Source organism: Mobula birostris, chromosome 9, assembly GCF_030028105.1.
Source record: "Mobula birostris isolate sMobBir1 chromosome 9, sMobBir1.hap1, whole genome shotgun sequence".
Classification (NCBI taxonomy): Eukaryota; Metazoa; Chordata; class Chondrichthyes; order Myliobatiformes; family Myliobatidae; genus Mobula; species Mobula birostris.
In genome coordinates this window covers 152,866,652-152,894,554 of record NC_092378.1, presented here as the reverse complement: position 1 = coordinate 152,894,554, position 27,903 = coordinate 152,866,652, and the positions used below count along the sequence as shown (strand labels likewise).

At 47.0% G+C, this 27,903-nt stretch overlaps 1 protein-coding gene across 2 annotated transcripts; it reads left to right on the top strand.

Annotated features, from left to right (window-relative positions):
* The first annotated feature begins 5,439 nt into the window (after positions 1-5,439).
* On the top strand, positions 5,440-25,951 carry LOC140203494 (kelch-like protein 24). Of its 2 annotated transcripts, XM_072269572.1 has the most exons (9): positions 5,440-5,619; positions 8,695-9,382; positions 10,238-10,424; positions 12,119-12,265; positions 12,812-12,940; positions 14,689-14,865; positions 18,295-18,441; positions 20,787-20,952; positions 24,241-25,951. In XM_072269572.1, exons 2-9 carry the CDS (start codon positions 8,708-8,710, stop codon positions 24,380-24,382), a joined length of 1,770 nt encoding a protein of 589 aa, XP_072125673.1. In that variant the 5' UTR covers positions 5,440-5,619; positions 8,695-8,707; the 3' UTR covers positions 24,383-25,951. The 2 variants fall into 2 exon arrangements, with proteins under 2 accessions (XP_072125673.1, XP_072125674.1); XM_072269573.1 differs by lacking the exon at positions 12,812-12,940.
* Positions 25,952-27,903: the final 1,952 nt, after the last annotated feature.

Genomic DNA, 27,903 nt, shown 5'->3' with positions numbered 1-27,903 from the left:
GACATCCAAGTCTCTGTAATGGCCACAACGTCATAGTTCCATGTCTTGATCCATGCTCTACGTTCATCCACTTTGTTTATACTACTCGTTGCATTAAAATAGACACATCTCAAACCATCAGGCTGAGTGCATCTTTGCTGTAACATCTGCCTGTCCTTCCTCACAAACTCCCTACAAGCTGCCTCTACTTATGCACTAATCCTTCCATTCTCTGCCTCTTCAGATCTCTGCAAATCTAGTTTAAACCCTCCCCAATAGCATTAGCAAACCTCCCTGCCAGGATATTGGTTCCCCTCAGATTCAAGTGCAACCCGTCCTTTTTGTACAAGACAGGACCAAGCACAGGGCTACCCTTGAATTTATTGAATAGCAGGGCAGTTGGGATGGTCCTATCAACTATTCCTGATCCTAGCGTTTATGAACTCTGACATGGTCAGTCCTAAGCCCGGCTTTGCAATGCCATCCCAGTAAAAAAAAAACTCAAAGCTATAGAAACACCAACAGAAGCTCCAAAGACCTCATCCCTGGGACAGAAAGAGCCTCAGGACCCACACCACCCAGTTCAGGAACAGTTATTACCCCTCAACCATCAGGCTCCTGAACCAGAGATGATAACTTCACTCACTCCAACACTCAACTGACTCCACAACCTATATACTCACTTTCAAGACTCTGTAACTCAGTACTACCTTTTTAAAATTATTTCCAAAATTTTTTTGCACATTGGTTATTTGGTAGTCTTTGTTTATGTATAGTTGATCATAAATTCTATTTCAGTACTTTATTTTCTTGTAAAAGCCTGCAAGAAAATGAATTTCTAGGTAGTACAGTATCCAGAAATCCACCAGTGTCTTTTAAGAGACTCCTGGATAGGTACATGGGGCTTAGAAAAATCGAGGGCTATGAGTAACCCCTAGGTAATTTCTAAAGTAAGTACATGTTCAGCACAGCATTGTGGGCTGAAGGGCCTGTATTGTGCTGAGGGCTTTTCAGTGTTTCTTTCTATCTGATGACATGCATGTACTTTGACACTAAATATACTTTTGGAGAGGAATGATCTCTGAGGATCTAACCTGGTCCCAACATATCGATGCAGTTATAAAGAAGGCAAAACAGCAACTATACTTCATTAGGAGTTTGAAGAGATTAGGTATGTCAAAAAATACTCTCAAAAACTTCTGTAGATATACTGTGGAGAGCATTCTATCAGGCTGCATCACTGTCTGGTATGGTGGGGGCTACTGCACAGGACCGAAAGAAGCTGCAGAGGGTTGTAAATATAGTCATCTCCATCTTGGGTACTAGCCCATAAAGTACTCTGGACATCTTTGAGGAGTGGTCTCTCAGAAAGGCAGCATCCATTATTAAGGACCTCCAGCACTCAGGGCATGCCCTTTTCTCACTGTTACCATCAGGTAGGAGGTACAGAAGCCTGAAGGTACATACTCAGTGATTCAGGAACAGCTCTGCCATCCGATTCCTAAATGGATATTGAATCTTTGGACTCTACCTCACTTTTTTAATATATATATTACTTCTGATTTTGGCACGATTTTTAATCTATTAAATATATGTATACTGTAATTGATCGATTGATTATTATTATTTCTTCTATATTACGTATCGCATTGAACTGCTGCTGCTAAGTTAACAAATTTCACGTCACATGCCAGTGATAATAAACCTGATTTTGATAATGTAACTGAGGGAAATGTACATAATTCACAACCACCGACATTGATTTGGGGTTCACCTTAAGAGGCTGGTCTGAGATGATGTTGTAATTCTGTGAAGTTCTGTTACACACTTTGTGTTCTGTGTATGGAGTACAAAATATGAGTTGTTATGGTTTTTCTTAAGCATAAAATGCCTCACGCTGTTTTATTTGCGAAAACCTACACTTTGGCTGACAGAATTGTGTGAAATAAATACTGTTTAAAACATTTTTCCTTCATCAGTCCAACCAACATAAAATGATTGGGTTTGCAGCATTAAACAGAGAAAATGAGCTTAATTATATGTAATGAGTACACATATAATATGCATTCATAATTAGTGATTCAATGATTTAGAGGAATAACTAATTATGTAATGTTGTCATTATCTGGTACGTAATATTTTACAGTGCTAGTGTTTATCTTCATGTAAATCACTGGTTGTTAAGTAACAAATAGTCAAACTGTTGAAATGAAGGAGTAATTTCTGGTTCTATAACATGTAAAGAATGTGTTTTCAATATAAAAATAGTACTTACAATATTCAATTAAGTTTTCATTTGTAAATATAATTTCTAACAATAATAATCAATACTTCAATTTTTCTTACAGCACATGCCTTACATTTTTTACAAGCTTTCTTTACATTTAAAGATTAAAGATTAGCTTTACTTGTCATATGTACAGTACTGTGCAAAAATCTTAGGTACATATACATAGCTAGGGTGCCTAACATTTTTTTTACACAGTACTGTAGTAATTTCATATTGCACTGTACTGCTGCTGCAAATTTCAAGACATAGATGAGTGATGATAAACCTGATTCTGATGTGGGTCTCTGTTGTGGACTGAGAGTGGGAAGGGGGCAAGGAGAAGGGAATCATGGTTGGGAAAGGGGAAGGGAGAGGAGAGGGAATAGGAAGCACCAGAGAGACTTTCTATAATGATCAATAAACCAATTGTTTTGAATCAAATGACCTTGCCTGGTGTCTCAGGGTTGGGTGTGTTTGCACCTACATCACCCCACCCCTGGCACTCTTTCTTTGCTACCCGTCCCAATGCTCCACCCTCACCATTCACAACATCCTTTGCTCCCACAAGATTTATAAGCTCACTCTCCTTTCCATGTTGACAAGGACTGTTGTGCAAAAGTCTTAGACAGCCCAGCTGTATATATGTACCTAAGGCTTTTTGTATAGTACTGTACACCAAAAAGCAGAGCGTAATTCATCAACTTGTGTCACAGTCCGAGGATGTGCTGGGGGCAGCCCGTAAGTTTAGCATGCCACATTTTACTAACGCTTATTAATCCCTGCGTCTTTGGAATGTGGAGGAAACCAGAGCAGCCGGAGGAAACCCACCTGGTCACATGGAGAACGTACAAACTCCTTACGGCCAGCGGCTAGACTGGTTCTGTAAAGTGTTACATTCACCATTACACTGCTGTGCCTTCCTTCAAAAGAGAAAACACCGTACGGCTGCCTTAAGGGCTTCCGGAAACATGTACAGGTGGAATCTCTCGTGGATGAGCGCAGACATCCCACCTCTCCCGGAAGTTCTGGGAGTCTCTCGCGTATTAATAGTGGCTCCCTGATGCCCGCAAATTATATACAATGTACCAGAAATTATTTTGAGACCGAGAGAGCGAGCGAGAACAAGAGCGAGAAAGCAAGCGCGAGAGAGCGAGCGCGAGTGAGAGCGATCACGAGCGAGAGAGAGAGAGCAAGAGAGTTCCAAAAAAAGTCAGAGTAGCAGAGTGTTCCAAAAAAAGAAAATATAAAATGTACGTCACCCCAGACTACACTAAAGTGTAACCCTGCCTAATAGGGGTCAAAAATAATGACAGTGTTGCTCACTGCACTGTTTGCAACAATGACTTTTCTATTGCCCATGGTGGGTTAGGACGTAAAAGACATGTTGAGGTGAGTTTAACAGGTGTCATTCGTTCATTAGCATAGCTAACTTATTTAAACTAGGTGGCTGGCTGCTAAGGAGCTACTCTATTGCAGACATCCCACCTCTCCCGTAAGTTCCGGAAGTCTCCCGTAAACTGATGGTGCTACCTCCCTGAAATGAGTTTTTGCAGGGTGGGATGTCTGTGAGCATTGGGAAACACATTGACAGCAGCAGATGGAAACTGTGTGTAAACAGTGGAAAGGGCAATGAGGCATGAAACCACCCACTCGCTCTGTCAAGCTCCAAGCTCCATCTATATCATTGTTTTCCTCAGGACTGTTGTGTCATCCCTGCCTCTAAAGGGCAGACAAGGAAGAACAGAACGTAGAATAGTACAGGCCATTCAGCCCATGATGTTGTGTCCACCTCTCAACCTAGACCAAGATCTAACCCTTCCCTCCTATGTACCCCTCCTTCTTTCTATCATCCACTTGCTTACCTAAGAGTGCCTTTATAAAGCACTGGTGAGGTCTGACTTGGAGTAACATGAGCAGGTTTGGGCCCCTTATCTTAAAAAGGATGTGCTGAAACTGGAGAGAGTTCAAAGGAGGTTCATGAAAATTATTCCAGGATTGAATGGCTTGTCACAGGAGAGACGTTTGATAGCTCTGGGCTTGTACTCGCGAGAATTCAGAAGAATAAGAGGGGGAACTCATTGAAATCTATTGAATATTGGAAGGCCATGATAGAGTGGATGTGGAGAGGATGTTTCCTATGGTGGGAGAGTCCAAGACCAGAGAACACAGCCTCAGAATAGGATGTCCATTTAGAATGGATGTGAGGAGCAATTTCTTTAGCCAGAAAGCAGTGACACTGTGGAATTTGTTGCCAAATGGAGGCCAAATCATTTAAGACAAACGTTCAGGATACTTGATTGGTCAGGGCATGAAGAGGTATGGGGAGAAGGCAGGAGATTGGGTCTGAGTGGGAGATGGATCACCCATGATGACATGGTGGATGGAGCAGACTCGATGGGCCAAATGGCCTAATTCTGCTCCTACTCTGTACCATATGCTCGTATGTTTTGGGCCAAGATGCTTCATCATGACTCATGAAGGGTCTCAGCCAGAAACTTCAACTTATTCCCTTCCATGGATGCTGTCTGCCTTGCTGAGTTCCTCCAGCATTTTGTGTGTATTGCTCTGGATTTCCAACACCTGCAGAATCTCGTGTGTTTCTGGATATGAACTAATGCAGGCTCTATAGTTCAGGATGTTGTTGATTTAGAGGATAGTGCTAATCAGAATCGTCTTTCTGTCATTTAAAAAATAATTTTTGCAAATCCATTCCATAGATACCTTGCAGTAATAATATTAAAAACTGTAACTGTTTTAAGATCGGTTGGGCAGCGTCTCTGGAACCAGTTAACGTTTAAACCCTTTATCCGAACTGAGAGAGAGAAATATTAATTTTGTCCTTGCATTAATATACATTATGCACATAACCATATGCTTTATGTTAATTAACCAACAATCTGCTGGAGGAACTCCGGACAAACAGCGCCTTTGGAAGGAATTGCCGACGTTCCGGTTCGAAGCCCTGAGTTAGGAGCGCCCAATATTAATCTCGCGTACAGATTAAATAAATGTGTACGTTTTAGTAATTTTAAATGGACACCCCCTTTTCTGTACAGTTAATGGAATATAAACGCATTGCCTTAAAGGACACTGCGGGCAGATTCAAACATAACTTTGAGAGATGATTGGATACACGTTTTAAGGAGGAAACTTTGCCAACTCTGGCGTAAGAGCACAGTGCGCGGGGCTAACTGGATCACTTGCAAGGCTGGAGAAGAGACCCAAGGCCTGAATCGACCACCAAGTCAGCTTTAACTTTTGCAAAGCCCCCTCCCCTAGGTGCTGCATTGGGTGGCGCCAAATTGGCGGAAATAAAAGACTGGACTGTGGTTTCCGCTTCCGGACGGAGTTTTTGTTGTGGGGAAGTGCAGGTAGGTGCGGTGTGGGGGTGCCTGGGTGATTGACAGTTGTTCCGGGTCCTGGGGCGTGGGTGATTGACACTTGCCCCCGGTCCCAGGGACTGGGTGATTGACAGTTGCCCCGGCTACCCGGGACTGACACAGTGTAAGCATGGGTTGCGGGATGGCTGTTTTGTTTAAATGGGCAACGTTGCAACATGCGTTTATTACTGTAAACAGGAGGACAAAGTTTCCGTGTATCACTCGAGAGCTGCTGAAGTAAATGTAGTAGGGGGGAGGGAGCTTCTGTCTTGGGAAGGGGTGTGTGGTTCCGCGGGGGAGTGACCCCGGTGTCATCGCGAATCTGTACCGATCTCCTCTCCGGCAGTGAGAGTGTCGTGGCTACTTGGCTGTGTCGGCGAACGCCGGTTGCTCGTTCCCCGTCTCTCGCTGTCTTTCAGCGCTGCGTGTCTGAGCAGCAGTTGCCCTCCACCCCTGACCGCCCGGTGCAAACGCCAGTCCCCAGTTTCTTTACCTTTCCACCGCTGCCATCGGGCAGGAGGCACAGGAGCCTCGGGTCCCACACCGGCAGGTTCAGGAACATTTATCACCCCTCAACCATCAGGCTCTGGAATCAGCGTGGATAACTTCACTCAACTGATTCCACAACCTATGGACTCGCTTGCAAGGCCCCTTCATCTCACGTTCTCCATATTTTTGCTTTTTTTGTTTATTATGATTTAGTTTTTTCTTTTCTGATTTTGCAGTTTGTTATCTTTTGCACATTGTCTTGTCATGTGCGTTTTCTCGTTGATTCGATTGTGGTTTTATTTACTATGAATACCCGCAAGAAAAGAGAGCTTGGGGTTGTATATGATCCCATAGATGTATTTTAATAATAAATTTGGACTTAGTTTCTCTTCCCCCACGATCTGCCTTGGCTCATTAATGTTGTGTGAAAGTGCCATTGTCTTAGGCTTGCCTGCTTTCTGTTGTATTGGGTGTCAGATCTTAAACTGAGTGGCATCACTGGAATAAAGAATTCTTGTATTGCAAATAACACTGTCTCTGTGGGTCTCTAAAATGATGCAGGAAGCAGGGTGTCTGCAGAAGGATTTGGACAGATTGGGAGAATGGGCAAAGTGGCCGATGGGATACTTTGTTAGGAAATGTACAGGCAGGCACTTTGGGGGAAGGAATAGTCATAGTCATACTTTATTGATCCCAGGGGGAAATTGGTTAAAGGGGTAATAAAGGGGTAGACTTATAAACGGGAAAAATACAGAATTCTGAGGTGCCCAGGGGCCAAAATCCTTGTGCAGGATTCCCTGAAGGTTAACTTGCGGGTTCAGTCAGTGGTGAGGAAGGTAAATGTGATGTTAGCATCCACTTGGAGGGGACTAGGATATAGAAGCAAGGATGTAATGCTGAAGCTTTGTAAGGTGTTGGTCAGACCGCACTTGGAGTATTGTGAGCAGCTGTGGGCTCCTTGTCTAAAAGGATTTACTGGCATTGGAGAGAGTCCAGAAGAGGTTCACAAGAATGATCCCCAGGAATGGAAGGATTAATATATGAGGTGGGGGAGGGAGGGGTTTGACCAGGGAGCTGATTACTGACTTCAGGCGTAGGAAACTGGAGGCCCATGAGCTAGTCCTTATTGGGGATCAGAGGTGGAGAAGGTCAGCAACTTTGAATTCCTTGGTGTTATTTCGGAGGACCTGTCCTGGGACCTGCATGTAAATGTAATTACAAAGAAAGCACGGCAGCAACCATGCTTCCTTAGGAGATTGCAAAAAATCAGCTCGACATCTAAAACTGTGACAAATTTCTATAGAAGTCTATTGACTGGCTGCATCACTGCCTGCTATGGAAACACCGATACCCTTGTATGGGAAATCCTTCAAAAAGTAGTGGATATGGCTCAGTATATCATGGGTAAAACTCTCCCTCCCCCATTGAACACACCTACATGAAACACTGTCACAGGAAAGCAGCGTCCATCATCAAGGACCCCCACCACTCAGGACGTGCTCTGTCCTCACTGCTGCCATCAGGAAGGAGGTACAGGAGGACACCACCAGGTTCAGGAACAGCTATTACCCCTCAGACATCAGGTTCTTCACTTAACCTCACGTCCCATCACTGAACCCATGGACTCACTTCATCTCATATTCTCAATATTCATTGCTTATTTATTTCATATTATTATTTTTGTATTTGCAGAGTTTGTTGTCCTTTGCAGACTGGTTGAACACCAGGTTGGTGCAGTCTTTCATTGATTCTGTTATGGTTATTATTCTATTATAGATTTATTGAATATGCAGCAAGAAAGTTAATCTCAGGGTTGTATATGGTGACATTTATGTACTTTGATAATACACTTACTCTGAACTTTGAAACCTATTCAATATCGAAAGGCCCAGATAGTGAAAGTGGAGGGGATGTTTCCTCTAGTGGGAGAGTCAAAGGGATGAATTGCCTAATCCTGCCCCTGTGGCTAAAACAAAGGGAAATAATGAGGCCATTCAGCCCATCAAAACTGCTCTGCCAATCCATCATGGCTGATTTTATTATTCCACTCAACCCCATTCCCCTGCCTTCTCCCCGTAACCTTTGACATCCTGACTAAGCAAGAATCTATCAACCTTCACTTTAAATATACTTAATGACTTGGCCTCCACAGCCGTCTGTGGCAATGAATTCCACAGATTCATCATCCTCTGGCTAAAGAAATTCCTCCTCACCTTGTTCTAAAAGGATATCCCGAGGCTGTACCCTCTGGTCTTAGGCTTCCCCACTATAACATCCTCTCTACATCCACTCTATTGAGGTCTTTCAATATTCAATAGGTTTCAGTGAGATTCCCCCCCATCATTCTAATAAACTCCAGCGAGTACAGTCCCTGAGACATCAAACACTCCTCATACATTAACCCTTTATTCCTCAGATCATTCTTGTGAACCTCCTCTGGACCCTCTCCAATGCCGGCATATCCTTTTTTCAGATAAGGGGCCCAAATCGGGTCTCAGTACTCCAGGGGTGGTCTGCCCAATGTCTTCTAAAGCCTCAGAGGACGTTATAAGCTGATTTTCCTCTCTCTGGTTCTAGGGAAGCGGGCGACATGGATTTGACCGCAGTGGACTCGATGGACCACGCGGAGGTCGAGGGTTGCGACTTCCAGGAGCCAGGTCATTCGGGCAGAGTGCTGGAGGGCCTACACAGCCTGTGGCAGAAGCAGGCGTTTTGTGATGTGACACTGTGCTGTGGGGGACAGGAGTTCCCCTGTCACCGCATCGTGTTGGCTTCCTCCAGTTCCTACTTCCGGGCCATGTTCTCGGTGGGGTTTCAGGAGTCGCGGCAGGAACGTGTGGCGGTCAACGGGCTGGAGCCACAGATGATCGGTCTGCTGCTGGGCTACTGCTACTCTGGACGGCTGCACATCTCTGGGGCTAATGTCCAGGGCCTTCTGGCTGCCGCTAACCTCCTGGACATCGGCCCGGTGAGGGAGGCCTGCTGCCAGTTCCTGGAGCGGCAGATGGACGAGACCAACTGTGTGGGCATCCACTGCTTCGCTGAGGCCCACTCCTGCGATGAGCTGCAGGCCAAGAGCCTGGCCTACATCCTTCACCACTTCTGCGCCATCCGCACACAGGAGGAGTTTCTCGCTCTCTCTGCCGAGAAGCTGGCCCAGATCATCTCCAACGACGACCTGAACGTCTCCCGGGAGGAGATGGTCTTTGACGCTGTGCTCCTCTGGCTGGAGAGGGACCAATCGAGGAAACTGGTCTTTGAGAAGGTGAGTGGGGGAGGGTGTTCCTGCTGTATTTGGAGGCTTTTGGCCTTATAGGTCCTGGCTGACCCAGCTTGTCCCACTAAGCCAAGGGTTCCCAATTTATTTTTTTTTTTATATATGCCCTGGATCCCTGCCATTAACCTGGTGGTCTGCGGACCCCAGGTTGGGAGCACCTGGTCTAGGCCTTTCCTGTCTACGTACTGGAATTCAGGGGGCCAGGCAGTGTCTGTGCAGAGAAATGAGCCATTAACATTTTGGGCTGAGACCACAGAATATCAAAAGGCCTAGCCAGTGGTGGGGAGAGGATGTTTCCTGTAGTGGGATTGTCTCTGACCGGTGGGCACAGCCTCAGAATAGAAGGGTTTCCTCTTAGAATGGAGATGATGAATTTCTTTAGCCAGAGGGAGGTGAATCTCTGGAATTCATTGCCACAGACGGCTGAGAGGCCAAATCATTGGGTATATTTAAAGCAGAGGTTGATAGGTTCTTGGTTAGTCAGAGTGTCAAAGGTTATGGAGAGAAGGCAGGAGCATGGGGTTGAGAGGGATAGTAAATCTGCCTCAGAATATTGGAGCAGACTTGGGCTGAGTGGCCTGATTGTTTAATGGTCTTGTGGCTGGTAATGGACAGATGGGGAGGGTGCTGTGACTGTGGTAGTGTGGGAAGGAGCGTCCAAAGGGGGAGGAGGAACAGACAACCTCAAGTTCAAGTTTATCGTCTTGAAGGCCCTGCGTGTATCTGGTATAAAGGCACTGAAAATTGGCTTTTAGCAACAGCAGCACAGTAATGACATGGTAATGAGGTGTAAATTAATATAAATTAGCATTGTGCATAATTTACAGTGCAATTCCTCCTCAGATCCTGGAGCATGTCCGCCTGCCCTTGATCAGTCCGTACTACATCCACGATGTCATCGAACCACAGAGCGTTATCCACGACTCTCTCCCGTGCCAGCGACTGATCGCAGAGGCCAAGGACTATCTGTTGCTACAAGACCGACGAGGCGAGATCTTCGGCCCTCGGACCAGGCCGCGGAGGTCAACAGGTGAACGCTGGAGTGTCTGTGCCCCAAACCGCTCCCCCGCAGCCCATCCCTAGAATGTGCATTTGTATAGCTCCTTCTCCAGCCTGTAGGATGTCAGGCGAGACCCTCTGAAATGTGTGCAAAGCAAGCTGCCATGTCGCCTTTCCCTAAGACTGTGTAATCTGGTCAGAGGCTGTTGCACTTGAACCCAGTTTTGATGGGCAATGAGACCTTCAGAACCACTGACATACAGTACCTTGTGAATTTGATTTGCCGCAGCGGGACAGTGTCATACATAAAATATACTCTACATTCCGATGGTGAGGTGGAGATGCGTCTCTACCAAAGGAGATGCAAGGCTTTCCTTCCCTCTGCTACCCAAAAATTGGAAAAAAAAATAGTGAGGTAGTACTCATGGGTTCAATGTCCATTCAGAAATCGTGTGGTGGAGGGGAAGAAGCTGTTACTGAATCGCTGAGTGTGTGCCTTCAGGCTCCTGAACCTCCTCCCTGATGGTAGCAATGAGAAGAGGGCACGTCCTGGTGATGGGGGTCCTTAATGATGGATGCTGCTTTCCTGCGACGGTTCTCTGTGTAGATGGGCTCAGTGCTGAGGAGGGCTGTACCCATGATGGTCTAGGCTGTGTCCACTACTTTTTGTAGGAATTTCTGTCAAGGTCATTGGTGTTTCCATAGCAGGCTGTGATGCAGCCAGTCAGTATACTCTCCACCACATATCTGTAGTAGTTTGTCAAAGTTTCAGATGACATGCCAAATCTTCGCAAACTTCTAGGGAAGTAGAGGCACTATCTGAGACAACACTACAATCTGTTCTGCACTTCAAGTCACACTGAGCAGCAAACGCCCTGATTTAATCCTAGCCAATCACACGATGATTTACAATGACCAATTACCTACTAATCGGTACGTTTTTGGACTGTGGGAGGAAACCGGGGCGCCTGGAGGAAACCCACGTGGTCACAGGGAGAACGTACAGACTCCTTCCAGAGGCAGTGGATTTGAACTCTGAACTCCGCCCTGAGCTGTAATGATGTCACAATACCCAACAATATTGTCATTGTCATATTTCTTTTTATCGTGCGTACTACGCTTCACACAAGCAAAGGACTTCATGGCCTGCTGGTCTTTTGGCATTGGTTAATTATTGTCACATCTATGGAGATAGAGTGAAAAACTTCTGTTGCATACTCCTCATACAGATCAGACCATTACACAGAGCCTTGAGGTAGGACAAGGTAAAACAATAACAATGCAGAATAAAGTGTAACAACGACAAAGAAAGGGCAGCGCGGGGAAACAATAAGATTCAAGGTCATAACTAGGTAGATTGTGATGTGAAGAATCCATTTTATTGTACCAGGAGGTCACTGATAGTCTGATAACAGTGGAGTAGAGGCTGTCTTTGAGCCTGGTGCTACGTGCTTTCAGGCTTTTGTATTTTCTGCCCAATGGAAGATGGGAGAAGAGAGAAAGTCTGGGGTGTGTGGGGTTTTTGATTCTGCTGGCAGCTTTAACTGATCTAATTTTAAATTAGCTGTTGCATTTCCAATGTTGCAACAGTGACTGCATTTCTGTAGCACCCATTGGCTGTACACCGGCCAGGTATTAGCTGAGATGGTTAAGGGACCCCGAGGAGGTCCACATCTGCTATGGCGGCATGAACATTCATTGGAGCCGGTGTTCTGTGCTTTGCAGGGATAAACGAAGTGATCGTTGTGGCTGGCGGGGAAGATGACAAGGTGGTTCTGCGGTGTGTGGAATCCTTCGATCCCATTGGCCGTGAATGGAAGTGTCTGTCTTGTTTGCCCTTTGCCATCAGTAAACACGGGCTGGTTGCGTCAGGTAGGCTGAGGCTGAAGAACCACTTTTTCATTTAGTAACCACTTCGCGACGTACTGCTAAAGAATCTGTTTGACCAACTGGGTCCATACCCTCTCCCATCAGTCTCTCATCTCCAACCACTCCCCCCCCCCCCCCCCCCACCAGAGTGTGAAAATTGGCCTTCGGCCAACTTCAACATTTCAGAAAAGTTTGTAGAAGTTGGAATCAACCCCACTTCTGCTGGCAGCTCGTTCCACATTCTCACCACCCTCTGAGTGAACAGGTTCCCCTTAAACATTTCACCTTTCACCCTTATCCCATGACCTCTGGTCTCACCCAACCTCTGAAGAACACCATTTACCCTATCTAGACCCCTCATAAATTTGAATACCTCTCTCAAATCACCTCTTATTCTCCAGGGTCTAAAGTCCTAACCTATTCAACCTTTCTCTAAACTCTGTTCCCCAAGTCTGGGCAACATCCTTGTAAGTGGTCTCTGTATCTCTCCCTTAGGCAGGTGACCAGGTACTCGGACAGTAACAGTAGCCATTTTCTCACTCTGCACAGGTAACACGCTGTATGTGGCCGGAGGGGAGTATCCCGATGGGTCTCCCAGCAAGGACATGTGGCGTTATGACCCTTGCTATAACATGTGGCATGAGATGTTCCCAATGAACGAGGCTCGTTCTGAACTAGGTAATGGGCACAGTGGCCTGATGGGATGGGGGGAGAGGAGAGAGACTGTCCGTGTGGGTATTCTGTCCGATGGGACAGGGGAGAGGAGAGACTGTCCGTGTGGGTATTCTGTCGAATAGGACGGGGGAGGAGAGACTGTCCGTGTGGGTATTCTGTCCGATGGGACGGGGGAGAGGAGAGACTGTCCGTGTGGGTATTCTGGCCGATGGGACGGGGGAGAGGAGAGACTGTCCGTGTGGGTATTCTGTCCGATGGGACGGGGGAGAGGAGAGACTGTCCGTGTGGGTATTCTGTCCGATGGGACGGGGGAGAGGAGAGACTGTCCGTGTGGGTATTCTGTCCGATGGGACGGGGGAGAGGAGAGACTGTCCGTGTGGGTATTCTGTCCGATGGGACGGGGGAGAGGAGAGACTGTCCGTGTGGGTATTCTGTCCGATGGGACGGGGGGGAGGAGAGACTGTCCGTGTGGGTATTCTGTCCGATGGGACGGGGGAGAGGAGAGACTGTCCGTGTGGGTATTCTGTCCGATGGGACGGGGGAGAGGAGAGACTGTCCGTGTGGGTATTCTGTCCGATGGGACGGGGGAGAAGGGAGACTCTCCGGAGGATTGAGGGCTTTGAAGAGTACGGATCTTTCTCCATCCTTGCTTTCTGTAGGGTTTGCTCTCTCCGTGGTTCCCTTATCCACTCAACTCTCCGCACTAATCTCCATCCTGACACTTATCCCTGCAAGTAGTGCAAGTGCTATACCTGCCTGGTCACCACCTCCTTCACCTCCATTCACAGCCTCAAGCAGCCCTTCCAGGTGAGACAATGCCTCACCCCTGAGTCTTTTGGGGTCACCTGCTGTATCTGTTGCTCCTGGTTTGGCCTCCTCTACATAAGTGAGACGCAACATAATCAGGGAACTGCTTCATAGAGAACCTTTGCTCTGTCTGCCACAAAAGCATGAATCTCCTGGTGGTCACCTGTTTCAATTTGACTTTCCATTCCCAATCATCTACTGTCATGATGAGGCCAAACTCAAGTTGGAAAAACGTCCTATATTTTCTCCAGGTAGCTTCCAATCAGATGGCATGAGCATCGATTACGCTATCCTGATTATTTTCTCTTCCTCCCCCTTCTCTCTTTTTCCCTTCCCCATTCTGGTTCTCCCCCCACCTCACCCCCGACCCACCCCTCTTCTCCACACCTGCCCATCACCTCCCTCTGGTGCCGCCCTCCTTTCCTTTCTCACACCAATCAGATTCCTCCTCCTTCAGCTCTTCCACCAATCACCTCGCAGCTTCTTACTTCACCCCACCCCGACCTGGTCTGACCTGCCGGCTTGTTCTCCTTCCCCCTCAACCCACCATCGTAATCTGCCTTCTTCCCCCTTCCTAAGCCTCCCCCCGACTTAACCCAGCCTCCCCCCAACTTAACCCCGCCTCCCCCCGACTTAACCCCTCCTCCCCCAATTTAACCCCAGCCTAATCACGAGACCATTTAGAATGACCAATTAACCTACCAACAGGTCCGTGTTTGGACTGTGGGAGGAAACCGGGACATCCGTGTGGTCACGGGGAGAACAAACAAACTCCTTACAGACAGCGGTGGGAATTGAACCTGGGTCACTGGTACTGTAAAGATTGTGCTGACCACTACACTACACCACCTTGCTGCCCCTTTGTGTGGGCTGTTGCTCTGGATTTCTGGCACCTGCAGAACCTCGTGTCTCGAGTGCTGATGTTGGCACCTTCCCTCTCTCAGGCCTGGCCATGCTGGATGGCTACGTGTTTGCAGTAGGTGGATGGGAAGGAACTTCCAGGCTGGACTCCATCGAGTGCTACAACCCACGCACCAACTCCTGGCGTTTCCTGGCCCCCATGAAGATTGCAGTGACCAGCCCTGCTGTTGTAGCACTCAAAGGTCTCTTGTACGTAGCAGGTAAGGATGGTGTTCGAGTCCCAGCTGACTTGCTGCTTGAGGTCACTGCCTTGTGAAAGGCTGCTGCAAGGTGTGTGGTCTGTTGGTCTTCATCAGTCAGGGGATTGAGTTGACGAGGTGCGAGGTAATATTGTATCTCTGTAAAACCCTGGTTAGAACACACTTGCAGTATTGTGTTCAGTTCTGATTGCATCATCATAGGAAGAATGTGGAAGCTTTAGAGAGGGTGCGGAGGAGATTTACCAAGATGCTGCCTGGATGAGAGAGCATGTCTTAGGAGGATGGGTTGAGTGAGTTGGGGCTTTTCTCTTTGGAGAGGAGGATGAGAGGTGACTTGATTGAGGTGTACAAGATAAGAAGCACAGACTGAGTGGACAGCCAGAGACTTTTCACAGGGTGGAAATGGCCAATATGGGAGCAGGCATAACTTTAGTGTGTTTGGAAGAAAAGGTGGGATGTCAGAAGTAGATTTTTTTTTTGAAAGGGAGAGGTGGGTGTGTGGAATGCTCTGCCAGGGGTGGTGGGGTGGTAGAGGCCAGTATGTTAGGGACACGTAATAGACGCCTGGGCATTTGGATGTTAGAAAAATGGAGGGCTATGTAGGAGGGAAGGGTTAGACTGATCTAAGAATGGGTTCAAAGGTTGGCACAACATTGTGGGCCGAAGGGCCTGTGTTGTGTGATTCTATAACTCTTCGGCAGTGTGTTCCAGGCACCCAAACCTCTTCTGAAATAAAACTTACCCCACACATCTTCCTCAAACCTCCCCCTTTCACCTTAAACCTCTGCCCTCTGGAATTTGACCTTTCCACCCTGGGAGAAAGACTCCACCCATCCTAGTCTGGTACTGCTTCAGGGGAGTGTAGGAGCATCCCGTGTGCCACAATACATGACAGGGTGTTGGTATTGTCGGATGCACTGAGATACAGTGGAAAAACTTGCACAGTGCTCACACCAATGAGATCATTACACAGTGCACTGAGGTAGAACAAGTAAAACAGTAGCAATGTGGAATTAAGCTGCAGAGGAAGTGCAGGTAGACAATCAGGTGCAAGGTCAAAATGAGGCAGGCTGAGGGGTCAAGAGTCCACCTTATCGACAAGACGTCCATCCAAGAGTTTGTGGGATGGAAGCTGTGCTTGAGCCTGGTGGGACGTGCTTTCAGGCGTGTATTCTCTGCCCGATGGGAGGGGGAGAAGAGAGAATGGCCGGGGTGGGTGGGGTCTTTGATTCTACTGGCTGCTTTACTGAAGCAGTGAGGAGTGTAGACAGAGTCCGTGAAGGGGAGGGTGGTTTCTGTGATGTGCTGAGCTCTGTCCACAACTCTCTGCAGTTTCTCGAGGTCCCGGGCAAAGCAGTTGCCGTGCCAAGCTGTAATGCATCTGGATGGGGTGCTTTCTGTGGTAGGTGGATTAAAATTTGGTGAGGGTCAACGGGGATATGCTGAATTTCTTTAACCTCCTGAGGAAGTCGGTGCTGTTGATCTGTCTTGGCCGTGTTTTGCTGACGCTGAGGGGAAGATGTGATCCTGACACCATGTTGCTAAGTCTCTATCTCGAGAGGCCCTCTGCTGGTCAGGGTCGACCGTGGATGGTGCATCCAGGCTGTCATGGGTAGGTCAGGACATGTGGGGAGCAAGCTGTTTCTCCATGTAGCAGGCTCCCCTCTCCACGCCGCTGATGAATCCAAAGGAACAGCGGACACTGATACAGGCAGTGTCACAGGAATTGCCAGTCAGCGTTGAACTCAATGTAGGACTGCCATGGGGACTGCATCTCTGGATTCTTCCCTTAAGAGTTTACTCCTGAAGCCTTCCCCATGAGTGGGTATAGCCGCAAGGCAGCAGAGGTTTGAGATCAGAGATTTCCTTCTAGTAGATGAGCTGCCAAACACAGCTGACGACCCATATTGGCCCAAAGTGACTGACTTACGGCGCCAGTAACCCACCTTTGCCCCTTCTCCTGTCAGTAGAAACAGTTCTGCCGGGCTTGGTAGCCAAGGCACATGTGAAGGCCAGGAGCTGGATTTGGTTGTCAGAGGCTTTCTGAGGTGCATGCCGTTGGGAGCATTTAATAGGTCGTGGGAGCTTGTTCCCATTACCCCCCCCCCCCGGGCTATAACAACCTGAAGAAACAATCCTGCAGTGACTCATTGTAATTCGAGATCCAGACCACCATAGTGGTGTCACCTGTAAGCTTGTGGCTGGAATTGGAGCAGGATTTGGCTGTACGGTGTTGTGTCCAGGGACCAAGGACGCAGCCTTGTGGAGCACCCGTGTTGAGGATAATTGTGCATGTCTTTGCAAATTACGATCTGCTGGTCAGGAAGTTTAGTGACTGAAGGTTAGGTTGCTCTATTCCTCTGAAATGTGAACTGTGCAGTTTTGAAGGTGGAAAAGCCATTGCCCTGGGGCAGTTCCATTTTGTCAACCTCGGAAGTCCAGTGGTGCGAGTAGTCGTGACAACTGGGGTCCTCCTTGGTTACGCTGGATGACTGACCTCTGTGCCTCGTGCCCTTCGCTCTCCACGAAGTGTTCCTACCGCAGCGCTGGATCTGGCCCCCAGAGCTGGATCATGTGCTAGGACAGGCCCGTCCCTATCTCACCGGGTATGAGACCCTCTGGCCTCCCTCGCTTGCTTTAGCCTGTCTGTCGAAGTGGGGCACCAGGGTGCGGCTGATGTCACGTGCAAACAGCCACCTGGCACTGCAGGTGAGAACGGAATGTCCAGCGGGGACTGGAAGCGAGTGAGTTGCCCAGGTGATTTAATTCTGGTTAGGAAGGATTATGAGTTCATGCATTGTTGTAACAGAATGTTGTGCACTGGAGACCAGCAAAACAACGATTTTCACTCGCAGAGCAGCTGATTCCTTTCCAAGCTGTTCCCGTTTGCCCGTGACATCTGCAACTTCAGACAGCCCACACATCCTTGTCTGGGTCTATATCCTGGAGTTAAAAGCACAAAGGTGTGTTTGAACTCCTGGATTTGTGGGAGAGGGAGAGAGATGGTCTCTCTAACTGGAACAGTGGCAAGTTCTGACTGTAGGGGAAATAGTGGGTGCCCGTGGTTTGGGTGAATGGAACACTGACGGGTTCTGACTGTGCGGGAGGATGGAGAGGTGGGTGCCCGTGGTTTGGGTGAATGGAACACTGACGGGTTCTGACTGTGCGGGAGGACGGAGAGGTGGGTGCCCGTGGTTTGGGTGAATGGAACACTGACGGGTTCTGACTGTGCGGGAGGACGGAGAGGTGGGTGCCTGTGGTTTGGGTGAATGGAACACTGACGGGTTCTGACTGTGCGGGAGGACGGAGAGGTGGGTACCCGTGGTTTGGGTGAATGGAACACTGACGGGTTCTGACTGTGCGGGAGGATGGAGAGGTGGGTGCCCGTGGTTTGGGTGAATGGAACACTGACGGGTTCTGACTGTGCAGGAGGAGCGGTGCTGGAAGACGGAGATGGAATGAATTTGGTTCAGGTTTACAACCCAAAGACCAACACCTGGACTGAGGTGGCTCCAATGCAGATTCCTCGCTCTGGTTCTGCTGCCTGTGTTCTCAAGGGGAAGATCTATGTCATTGGTAAGGAATGATAAGATTAGCTTTATTTGTCACATGTACATTGAAACATACAGAGCAAGTGTGGAAATCAGTGAGGATACGCTGAGGACAAGTGTCACCATGCTTTTGGTACCAACACAGCGTGCCCACAGCTCACTGACCCGGATGTATAAGCTATTGGAATGTGGGAGGGAACTGGGGCAGCCGGAGGAAATCCATGCACTCACGGGGAGACATACAAACCTCTTCCCTCGGGCGGTGTTCAGGGCTTCCTTCATCGTGTCAGTAGCTTCTTGTCAGTTTTCACCATTGTTGGTCAGGCAAGTCCCGGGTGGAAACTCAGGAATGCCACTGCACTCTGATGTAGAAGGATTCTTCATTGCTGTTTCCATCACAGTCAGGGTTACTAGCCCTGAGCTGAACCCCCAAACCTCGACCCTTTGACCTGTTTGGCATGGGTAACACTACCAAGGGCCAAACCATAAAGCCCTGACCTCAGCCAACATGGCTCTCTGGGTTATTGAGGGACATAAACCTCCAAACCCTACGACAAGGCCGGGGTCCTCTTGGAGGCAGACAAGCTCCGTATGGGACTGGAACTCTAATCTTGCAGCTGGCGCTGTGCTGGCGTTGCGTGGACCGCTACGCTGCCGTGCTGGAAGGAGTCGTCATGAAACAGCGCAGAAATGGGTCCTGCAGCCCAACTGACCACAGCATCCTCCGATTGCCCATGGCCCCCGGATTACCCGCACTGAACCTGCGTCCCGCTGATCCCCTCCCATCCATGTACACCTCAAATGCCTTATTCCATGCTCCCACCACCCTGTATGGAAAGCCTTCCTCTACTTCTCCCCCCCCCCCCCCCCATACCTTCGTCCAATCATCTTAAAATTATGTTATGTCCTCTTGTAGAAGCAGGTCCAATTCAAGTTCTTTAAAGACATTTGGCATTTGGACGGGTACGTGGATAGGAGAGATTTGGAGAGAGATGGACCAATGCAGAGAAATGGGGCTAGATTAGATGCGAATCCTGGTACTGTACACGGTTTGAGCAGGTGAATGAAACACTGGCAGTTCTGACCCTGCAGGGGGAGAGGTGGGGTGCCCGCAGTTTGAGTGGGTGAAATGGTACCTGCATTTCTCCCATTACACTGGCAATGTGCCTGTACTTGTTCAGTAAGGCTATGGGGAGAAGGCAGGAGAGTGGGGTTGAGAGGGTTAATAAATCAGCCACGATGGAATGGCGGCACAGACTGGAGGGGATGAATGGCCTAATTCTGCCCCTGTGTCTATGGCATGGTCTCGTATAGCAAGGAAGCGAGGCTTCAGCCTGCAGCCCAACTCATCCATACCATAGACACAGGAGCAGAGCCAGGCCACTCGGCCCATCGAGTCTGCTGCACCACTCCACCATGGCCGATTTATTATCCTTCCCAATCCCATTCTCCTGCCTTCTCCCTGTAACCTGTGACATCCTGACTAATCAAGGACCTTCAGCCTCCACTTTAAATATACCTAGTGGCTTGCTCTTCACAGCCGTCCATGGCAAAGAATTCCACAGACTCACCTCCCTCTGGCTGAGGAAATTCCTCCTCATCTCCGTTCCAAATGGACGTCCCTCTATTGTGAGGCTGCGTCCTCTGCTTCAGGACTTGCCCACTGCAGGAAACATCCTCTCCATGTCCACTCTACCTAGGCCTTTCAATATTTGATGGGTTTCAATGAGATCCCTCTCTCATTCTTGTAAACTCCAAGGATAGGCCCACAGCCATCAAACACATCTCATACATTAACCCTTTGATGGCAGGGGAGAAGTAGCTGTCGAAGTCACAGAGAACATCACACCATCAGCGCTGGCCAGCATTGAATCTGTGAGGTATCCACTGTGCAATAACCTTGATTTTGGAATCCTTCTTTTGGAGGATGGTATCTGTTAGGTTTAACCCTAGAGTAGTAATAGTTCTTTCCATTGAGATCAGGGGCCAAATCACTCCTTGGGGGTTAGTGTGATGCTGTTACAGAGCGGGGCATCTGGGTTCAGAGCCCAACTCCAATGTCACCTGTAAAAGGTCTGTATGTCCTCCCTGTTGAATTTGTGGGTTTTCTCTTGGTGCTCTGGTTTCCTCCCACACTCCAAAGATGTACTGGTCATTTGAAATTGTCCCGTGATTATACTAGGGTTAACTTGTGGGATGCTGGGCAGTGCGGCTCGAAGGGCTGGAAGAGCCTGTTCTGTGTGGTAACCCTAAGCAAGTAGATAATGAAAGGAGACTCTGCCCTCTGCTACCACTAATGGGGAAATGAGCGTTTTGGGAAGGGGGTGCTGATTTGTGAGGGATCTTTCACCTGGTGTGCGTCTTCCGCAGGCGGCTGGCACGCTTCGACAGAGAACACTGACAAGGTGGAGCAGTACGACCCCAAGACCAACATGTGGAAGATGTGCGCCCCAATGAACGAGAGGCGGTATCGGCCAGGTGTGGCTGTGATTGGCGACAAGATCTACGTGATGGGAGGAGAAGAGGGCTGGGATCGGTATGTGTCACCGCGTAAAGAACGGGCCCACTCATGAGTCAAAGTGATGTGAATTATATAACGTGGTGTCTGATCTGTCATTTCCTGTCTCCATCCCATAACCTTCCTTAAAAATCAATCTTGGAGGCTTTGGGACTGACTTAAACAATGCATACAGACAGAATCCAGGTGATAAAGTTCTGTTCCTGACAACATCTACTCCATGCTATGTAACAACACAAAATTCTGGAGGAACTCAGCAGCATCAATGGAAATGAATAGACAGTCAATGTTTCGTGCTGAGACCTTTCTTCAGGACCGAGAAAGAAGGGGGAAGATGCCAGAATAAAAAGGTGGGCAGCGGGAAGGTGACAGGTGAAGTCAGGCAGGTAGGAAAAGTAAAGGGCTGGGGAAGGAGGAATCTGATAGGAGAGGGGAGTGAGGGGAACAGAGGAGGGGACCCGGGGGATGTAGCAGGGTGAGAAGAAGTGAAAGGTCAGAGTGCGGATTGGGAATGTTCACCTGAGGAGGAATTGATATTCATGCCTTCAGACAGAATATAAGGTGGTACTTCTCCACCCTGTTTGAAGGTAGTCTCATCGTGGCATGAGGAGACCACGGGAATGGGAATTGACCACCGGGAAGTTCCAGCTCTGGCAGATGGTACAGAAGTTCTCGACGATCACTACAGTCTGCTCAACAGTTACTGAATGTATTGAAGTCTCTGCCACTACAGTCTGCTCATTTCTTCCATTCATGGGTTCACACATCACTGATAGACCTCTGTGTTACAATAACTGCTGCTAAACCGTAGATACAGTTAATAGCCAGATACATATAGATAGATTCCTTAAGGTTTTAATAGCTGGGGACTGTAGTGGTGAAAAGCTCCCACTACCTATTAAATACTCCCAATGGTCTGCATCTCAAATAACCTCTGACAACCAAATCCAGCTTCTGGCCTTCACGTGTGACTTAGCTGCTAAGCCCAGCAGAACTGTTTCTCTCTACTGACAGGAGAAGGGCCAAAGGCGCCTACAAGCCAGTCACTTCAGGCAGATGGGGTTCGTCAGCCGTGGTTGGCAGCTCATCTTGGAGAAGGAAAACTCTGATCTCAAGCCTCCACTCCTTGTGGCTATACCCACTCATGGGGAAGGCTTCGGGAGTAAACCCCGAGGGAGGAATCCGTAACTGGAGTCCCTAAGACAGTCCTGAGTTGAGTTTAATGCTGACTGGCAACTCCTGTGACACCACTGGTGTCAGACTGTATCGGTCTCTGCCGTTCCTTTGGGTTCATCAGGTGCGTGGAGAGGGGGAGTCTGCTACACAGGCAACAGCGTACTGGCCTGGTTTGTGTACCTGGACAGCTAGGATTCAACATCCATGGTCAACCCACGACGCAGAGCAATCCGTCTGATTAACCCAAGCCTAACCACAGGACAATTTATAATGACCAATTAACCTATTAACCAGTAAGTCTTTGGACTGCAGGAAGAAACTGGTGCTCTCGGGGAAAACCCTAGCGTTCATGGGAGAACATACAAACTCCTTACAGATGACACTGGAATGGAACTCCGAACTCCAGAACACGTCGAAGTGCTAACTGCTGTGCTACCGTGGCTCATTGTACGTCCTGCTTCTGTCAGCTGGGTTCAAAGCCAAGGATGATTACAGAATATTGTACCTCCCAGAAAAACACGGGGGTGGGTGTCACTATCCATAGAGGATAGAACACTCCAGTACAGAAAGGAGCCTTCAACCCACAATGCCTCTGCCAACAAGGATGCCTATTTAAGCTAAGCCCATTTGACCAGAGTCCAAACACATCTGTCTCAATGTCTCTTACATTTGCTTCCAGCCCTGGCAACCCCATCCAGGTACCAATGCTGTTTATATACATCATCATTATGTGCTGTGTCGTATGACATCGGCAATCATGGTCTTTATCCATGACTGTCCTTGGCAAATTTTTCTACAGAAGTGCTTTGCCATTGCCTTTTTCTGGGCAAGACGGGTGACCCCAGCCACTATCAATACTCTTCAGAGATTGTTTGCCTGGCATCACTGTTCGTATAACCAGGACTTGTGATCTGCAGCAACTGCTCATATGACCATCCACCACCTGCTCCCATGGATTCACATAAGCAAGTGCTACACCCTGCCCAAGGGTGACCTGCAGGCTAGCGGAGCGAAGGAGCACCTTGCACCTCCTTTGGTAGAGAAGTATCTCCATTATAAATATCTTTCTACCAAAAGAGGTGCAAGGTGCTCCTTACCTTGTAAATCACCTTTGAAGTTTCTCCTCTCAGCTTTGCCCTGTGGTATTTGAAATTTGCTGTCTAGGAAAACAACCCTGTCTACGCCTCTCCTACTTTTATAAACCTCTATTGGGTTTTCTCTGAGGACATCTTCAGAAGGTGATACCTCAAATATCCTCACCACCCAGAACATGCCCTCTTCTCATTGTTACCATCAGGGAGGAGGTACAGGAGTCTGAAGGCACACACTCAACATTTTAGGAACAGCTTCTTCCTCTCTGTCATCAGATTTTTGAAAACGGTCACTGAACACTGCCTCACTATTCCTCTTTTGCACAATTTATTAACTTTTATTGTAACTTGTAGTAATTTTTTTTGTCTTGCATTGTTACCACAAACAGCAAATTTCACAACATGTGCCTGTGACGATAAACCTGATTCTGATTGAGATTGTTTCTCAGCCTCTAACACTCGAGACCAGGGCTTCCCAACCAATTTTATGCCATGGATCCCCTACCATTAACCGAGGGGTTTGGGGGTTCCAGGTTGAGAACCCCTGTTCTAGAGAAAACAACCCAAGTGACATGGTAGTGTAGAGGTTAATGTAATGCTTTACAACACCAGTAACCCGGGCTCAGTTCCTCCTGCTGTTGGTAAGGAGTTTGTACCTTTCCCCCGCCCCGTGACTGTTTGTGCTTCCTCTCACGGCCCAAAGATGTTCAGCTTCAGGTTTGTGGTAAGGTAAAATTTAATTGAGAGCAACACACAAAACATCGGATGAACTCAGCAGGTCAGGCAGCATCTGTGGAGGGGAATAAACTGTCTTGATCTTCAATCCTGATGAATGATCTCTGCCTGAAACCATTTATTTTTCTCCATGGATGCTGTCTGACTTGCTGAATTCCTCCAGCATTTTGTGTGTGTGTTACTGTGGGTTTTCAGCATCAGCAGAATCTTTTGCATTTATAAATTAATTGAGGTTTATTTGTACAAAGTATTACCACAGCCCGATGAGCTCTCCTTTCACCCTGTTAACTGTTCTCATTTGCAGGTACCACGACACCATTGAACAATACAATGAAGAAAATGACAAATGGGAGATCTTTGGAGAGATGCTCGCGAGCCGCAGCTGGTTGAGTTGTGTTACCGTGCAGGTCCAGAAAGAGACGTGGCCTAGTATTTTTGTGGATTGATGGGGAACTCTACCTGTACATAAAGAGCATTGTCTACAATCTTGCAGAACAATTGTCAAGTGCAGTTTGCAGAATCCGGTCAGCTGACATCCACTGGAAAAGTCCACAGTTCTCCACCGTTTATAGAAGCACTTTAGGGCTCATTTTTCAACTGTTGCAGCCTGGGTGGTAACTTCTGTATTTAACTCCATGGGTTCCAAAAGGGATTTGGGAGGAGTTCTTGGATTGGGGTGGGTATGTTTCCTTTTATCTTTGAACTTTGCATTGTGGTGAGAATATTTCTCCTTGCTGTTCATTGGCTAAGGGTGGGTTCTCACCACCCTCCTGTGTGCCTCTGGTCTGAGTGTGTACAAGATACATCTTCAGATTCGTACTTGGATATACCAAAAAATGGCTATTGTAAAACATCTCTTACCCTCCATCATGGAGCAATATAGTGAAGTCCGCACTTTAGCCTTGACGTTTCTGCCTTTTGTAATTAGACTGGTACAGGAGTCCTTTTTTTTTAAAAGAAAAACAAACTCCTGTGTTTTCTATAGAACCTAAAGTATTGGGGTGGTGTTCTGACTACCTCGCCTGCACAGAGATCTTTGCTTTCTCATTGCTTGAATACCATGACTTCTGAAGAAAAATAATGAACTGACATTGAACTTTTCTACGTTGTCAATTTTGGTACCTTGTAGTAGCTAAATCTGGGATGAGGACTTTTCTTTGTATACAAAGTGTTTAAGAAGTGTGCAGTCTTCTCCCAGTGGTAATGTTTAGATCTGAAGGCTGCTTTTGGTGTGTTGCACCCATTGCTATGTGTTGCAGTGTTTGAGCTCGCACTGTGCAGATGGTGCAAAGTTCTTTGCCATCCTAAACATGGGAACTTCTAAATTTGTTCAGTTTAATGAAGGTAGGTGCTTTAGAAACTTTATACTGCCCATTTTTTAAATGGGTTTCAGGTCTGCACCCAGCCAGATGGGTGATGGTACATGAAGTTTGTGATTGTCTGACGTTGACTGTCACTGTCTACTTTGACGTCTTATCTCTGAGCCACTGCTTGAAGACCTTGGTTTCTCCTTCTTGGTGCCACACAGCCAGCTGTCCAAGAGTCTTGACCCCATTAAACCTGTTTATCTCATATCTCAGTCATGTGCTAAGAACTTTCTGATGGTGGGAGAGGTTAATTGGTAAGATCTGAGTACCTCTGGACCTTCACAAGGAAGCTGGCATCCATTGTGGATGTAATGGTCTGATGATTTTATTGCAAAACTTGTTGCAGTTTAATTCCCTACCAATTTCGAAGGTGCTGTCTCTCTCGTCATCTCTTGTCAGCTAATTGAAGAACACTACCTTGTATTCTCGGGCTGTTAGGACATTAACTGTTTGAGAACTGCCTCATTTTACACCTCCAAAAATGTTCATGTGAAGTTTCAAATTATGTTGCACAAGTTTATAAAGATTATATAATCATGAATTTAAGCAATAAAGATTTTTTTACGGCTGTAACTCAATGTATAACCCTATGGGTATTTAAGAAAACCACTGCTCCTGATAAAATGTGCAAAACTGCTTTTATACCTCAGTATACCAAATTAAATAAAGCTGTAAATTCTATGGCTTTCAGTTTGTGTGTAATTACAGAGCAAATGTTTAGATAATCTAACTCAAGAGGGAACTCCTTAAATGCTATGGAGCCATACCATTAACCGAGGGGGCAGTAGAGCCCACGTTGGGACCCCTGAACTGGAATCCCATATTCTTGGGAAGTGAACACACCTTCAGCTCCAGAACCATGAGTGAATTTCTCACTTGCAGTTCACTATTTCTTTGTAATCGTCTGTTGGATTCCGACATTTCTGATCCAAGTTCTTTTGGAACTCAGGAAAGAGGCATAAAACATGTTGAACTTAATCATTTTATTAAGTGTAATGAGAACAAGAAGTTGGAAATGTAGAGCTGCAAAAGTTTAGTAGCTAAGGACTGGGCGATTAAAGATGGTGGACCAAGTGGTTAACCCTCCTTATACTCCATAGATAAGAAACATTCCTTTCAAATGTGTAGATGGGACATAACCAATTACATAGCCCCTATTTAAATAACACAATACCAAAAGAACTTTTCAGATCTTGCAAAGAACTGTTACAACTAGGAGGACACATTGAACAACTGCATACTCATTCTGTGACCACTAGAAAACATACTAAACAGTTAACATGTGTATAAGTAGTTGTATAAAATACAAGCAGGTAATTAATTAGGCTGCAAAGGAAATAACAATTAAACAGCCTAGTCCAACACTAAAGCCAAAAAAACAAGTGCCAGCAGGTTCAAGGTCAGATTCTCTCCTGCTTGTTGTAAGACTATTGAAAGATCCCTAGTACAAGAAGATGTGACTCTTGACCTTGCAGTCTACCTCATCATGACCTTGTACCTTGTTGTCTCCCTGTCCTGCACGTTCCCTATAACTGATACTGTATTCTGCATTTTTCAGTGAAGCAATTAACCAATTTTTAACCCCCAGCTTATCTAGTATTGTGGTTTATATCCCTTTAAACACCTAAAGAGCTAGTACTCCCCTCGTGCTCAACTCCATTCTCCTTCATACTGTCCATAACCTGTGACTCCCCGACTAATCAAGAACCTATTAACCTCCACTTTAAATATACTCAATGACTTGGCCTTCACAGCCACCTCTGGCAAAGAATTCCAGAGATTTACCACTCTCTGGCGAAAGAGATTCCTCCTCATCTCTGTTCTAAAGGGATTCCCTCAATTCTGAGTCTGTACCTGCTGGTCCAAGACTCCCCCACTATTGGAAACGTCTTCTGCATACCCACTCTCTCTTAGCCTTCCAATTTTTTGTGCAAGTTTCAATGAGATCCACACTCAATTCTAAACTCCAGCAAGTACAAGCTTACAACTTCTCATACATTAACATCTTTATTCCTGGGATTATTTTCTGAACCTCCTCTGGACCCTCTCCAATGCCAGCACATATTTCTTGTATACTGTATAGGTCCCAAAACTGCTCACAATACTCCAAGTGCAGTCTGACCAACATCTTATAACGTCTCAACATTACATCCTTGCTTTTATATTCTAGTCCTCTCAAAATCAATGCTACCATTGCTTTTGCCTTCCTCACCACAGATTCAACCTGCAAGTTAGCTTTAGGGAATCCTGCACCTCCCTATTCCCTTCGTACCTGTTTTCTGAATTCATTCTCCTATTTAGAAAATAGTTCACACCTTTATTCTTTCTACCAAGGTGCATTACACTTTTTTGTTCTCTCACTTCTCTGTTTAAACATGTTTTTAAGTGTAAATTCTTTGCACATTTTGTAAAACCAATGTTCTTAGTGATAACAGAATATTAATTATGTATTATAAATAAGAGGAAGAGGGGAACTGTGTGATGCATGTCTGCAAATCCCTGAGGTTGGCAACATTAAATAAGGAAGCATTTGGAATTGCTGCCTTTGGTAAGTGTGTAAGAGAATAGCCAGGTGAATACATTCAAACTGGAACATGACC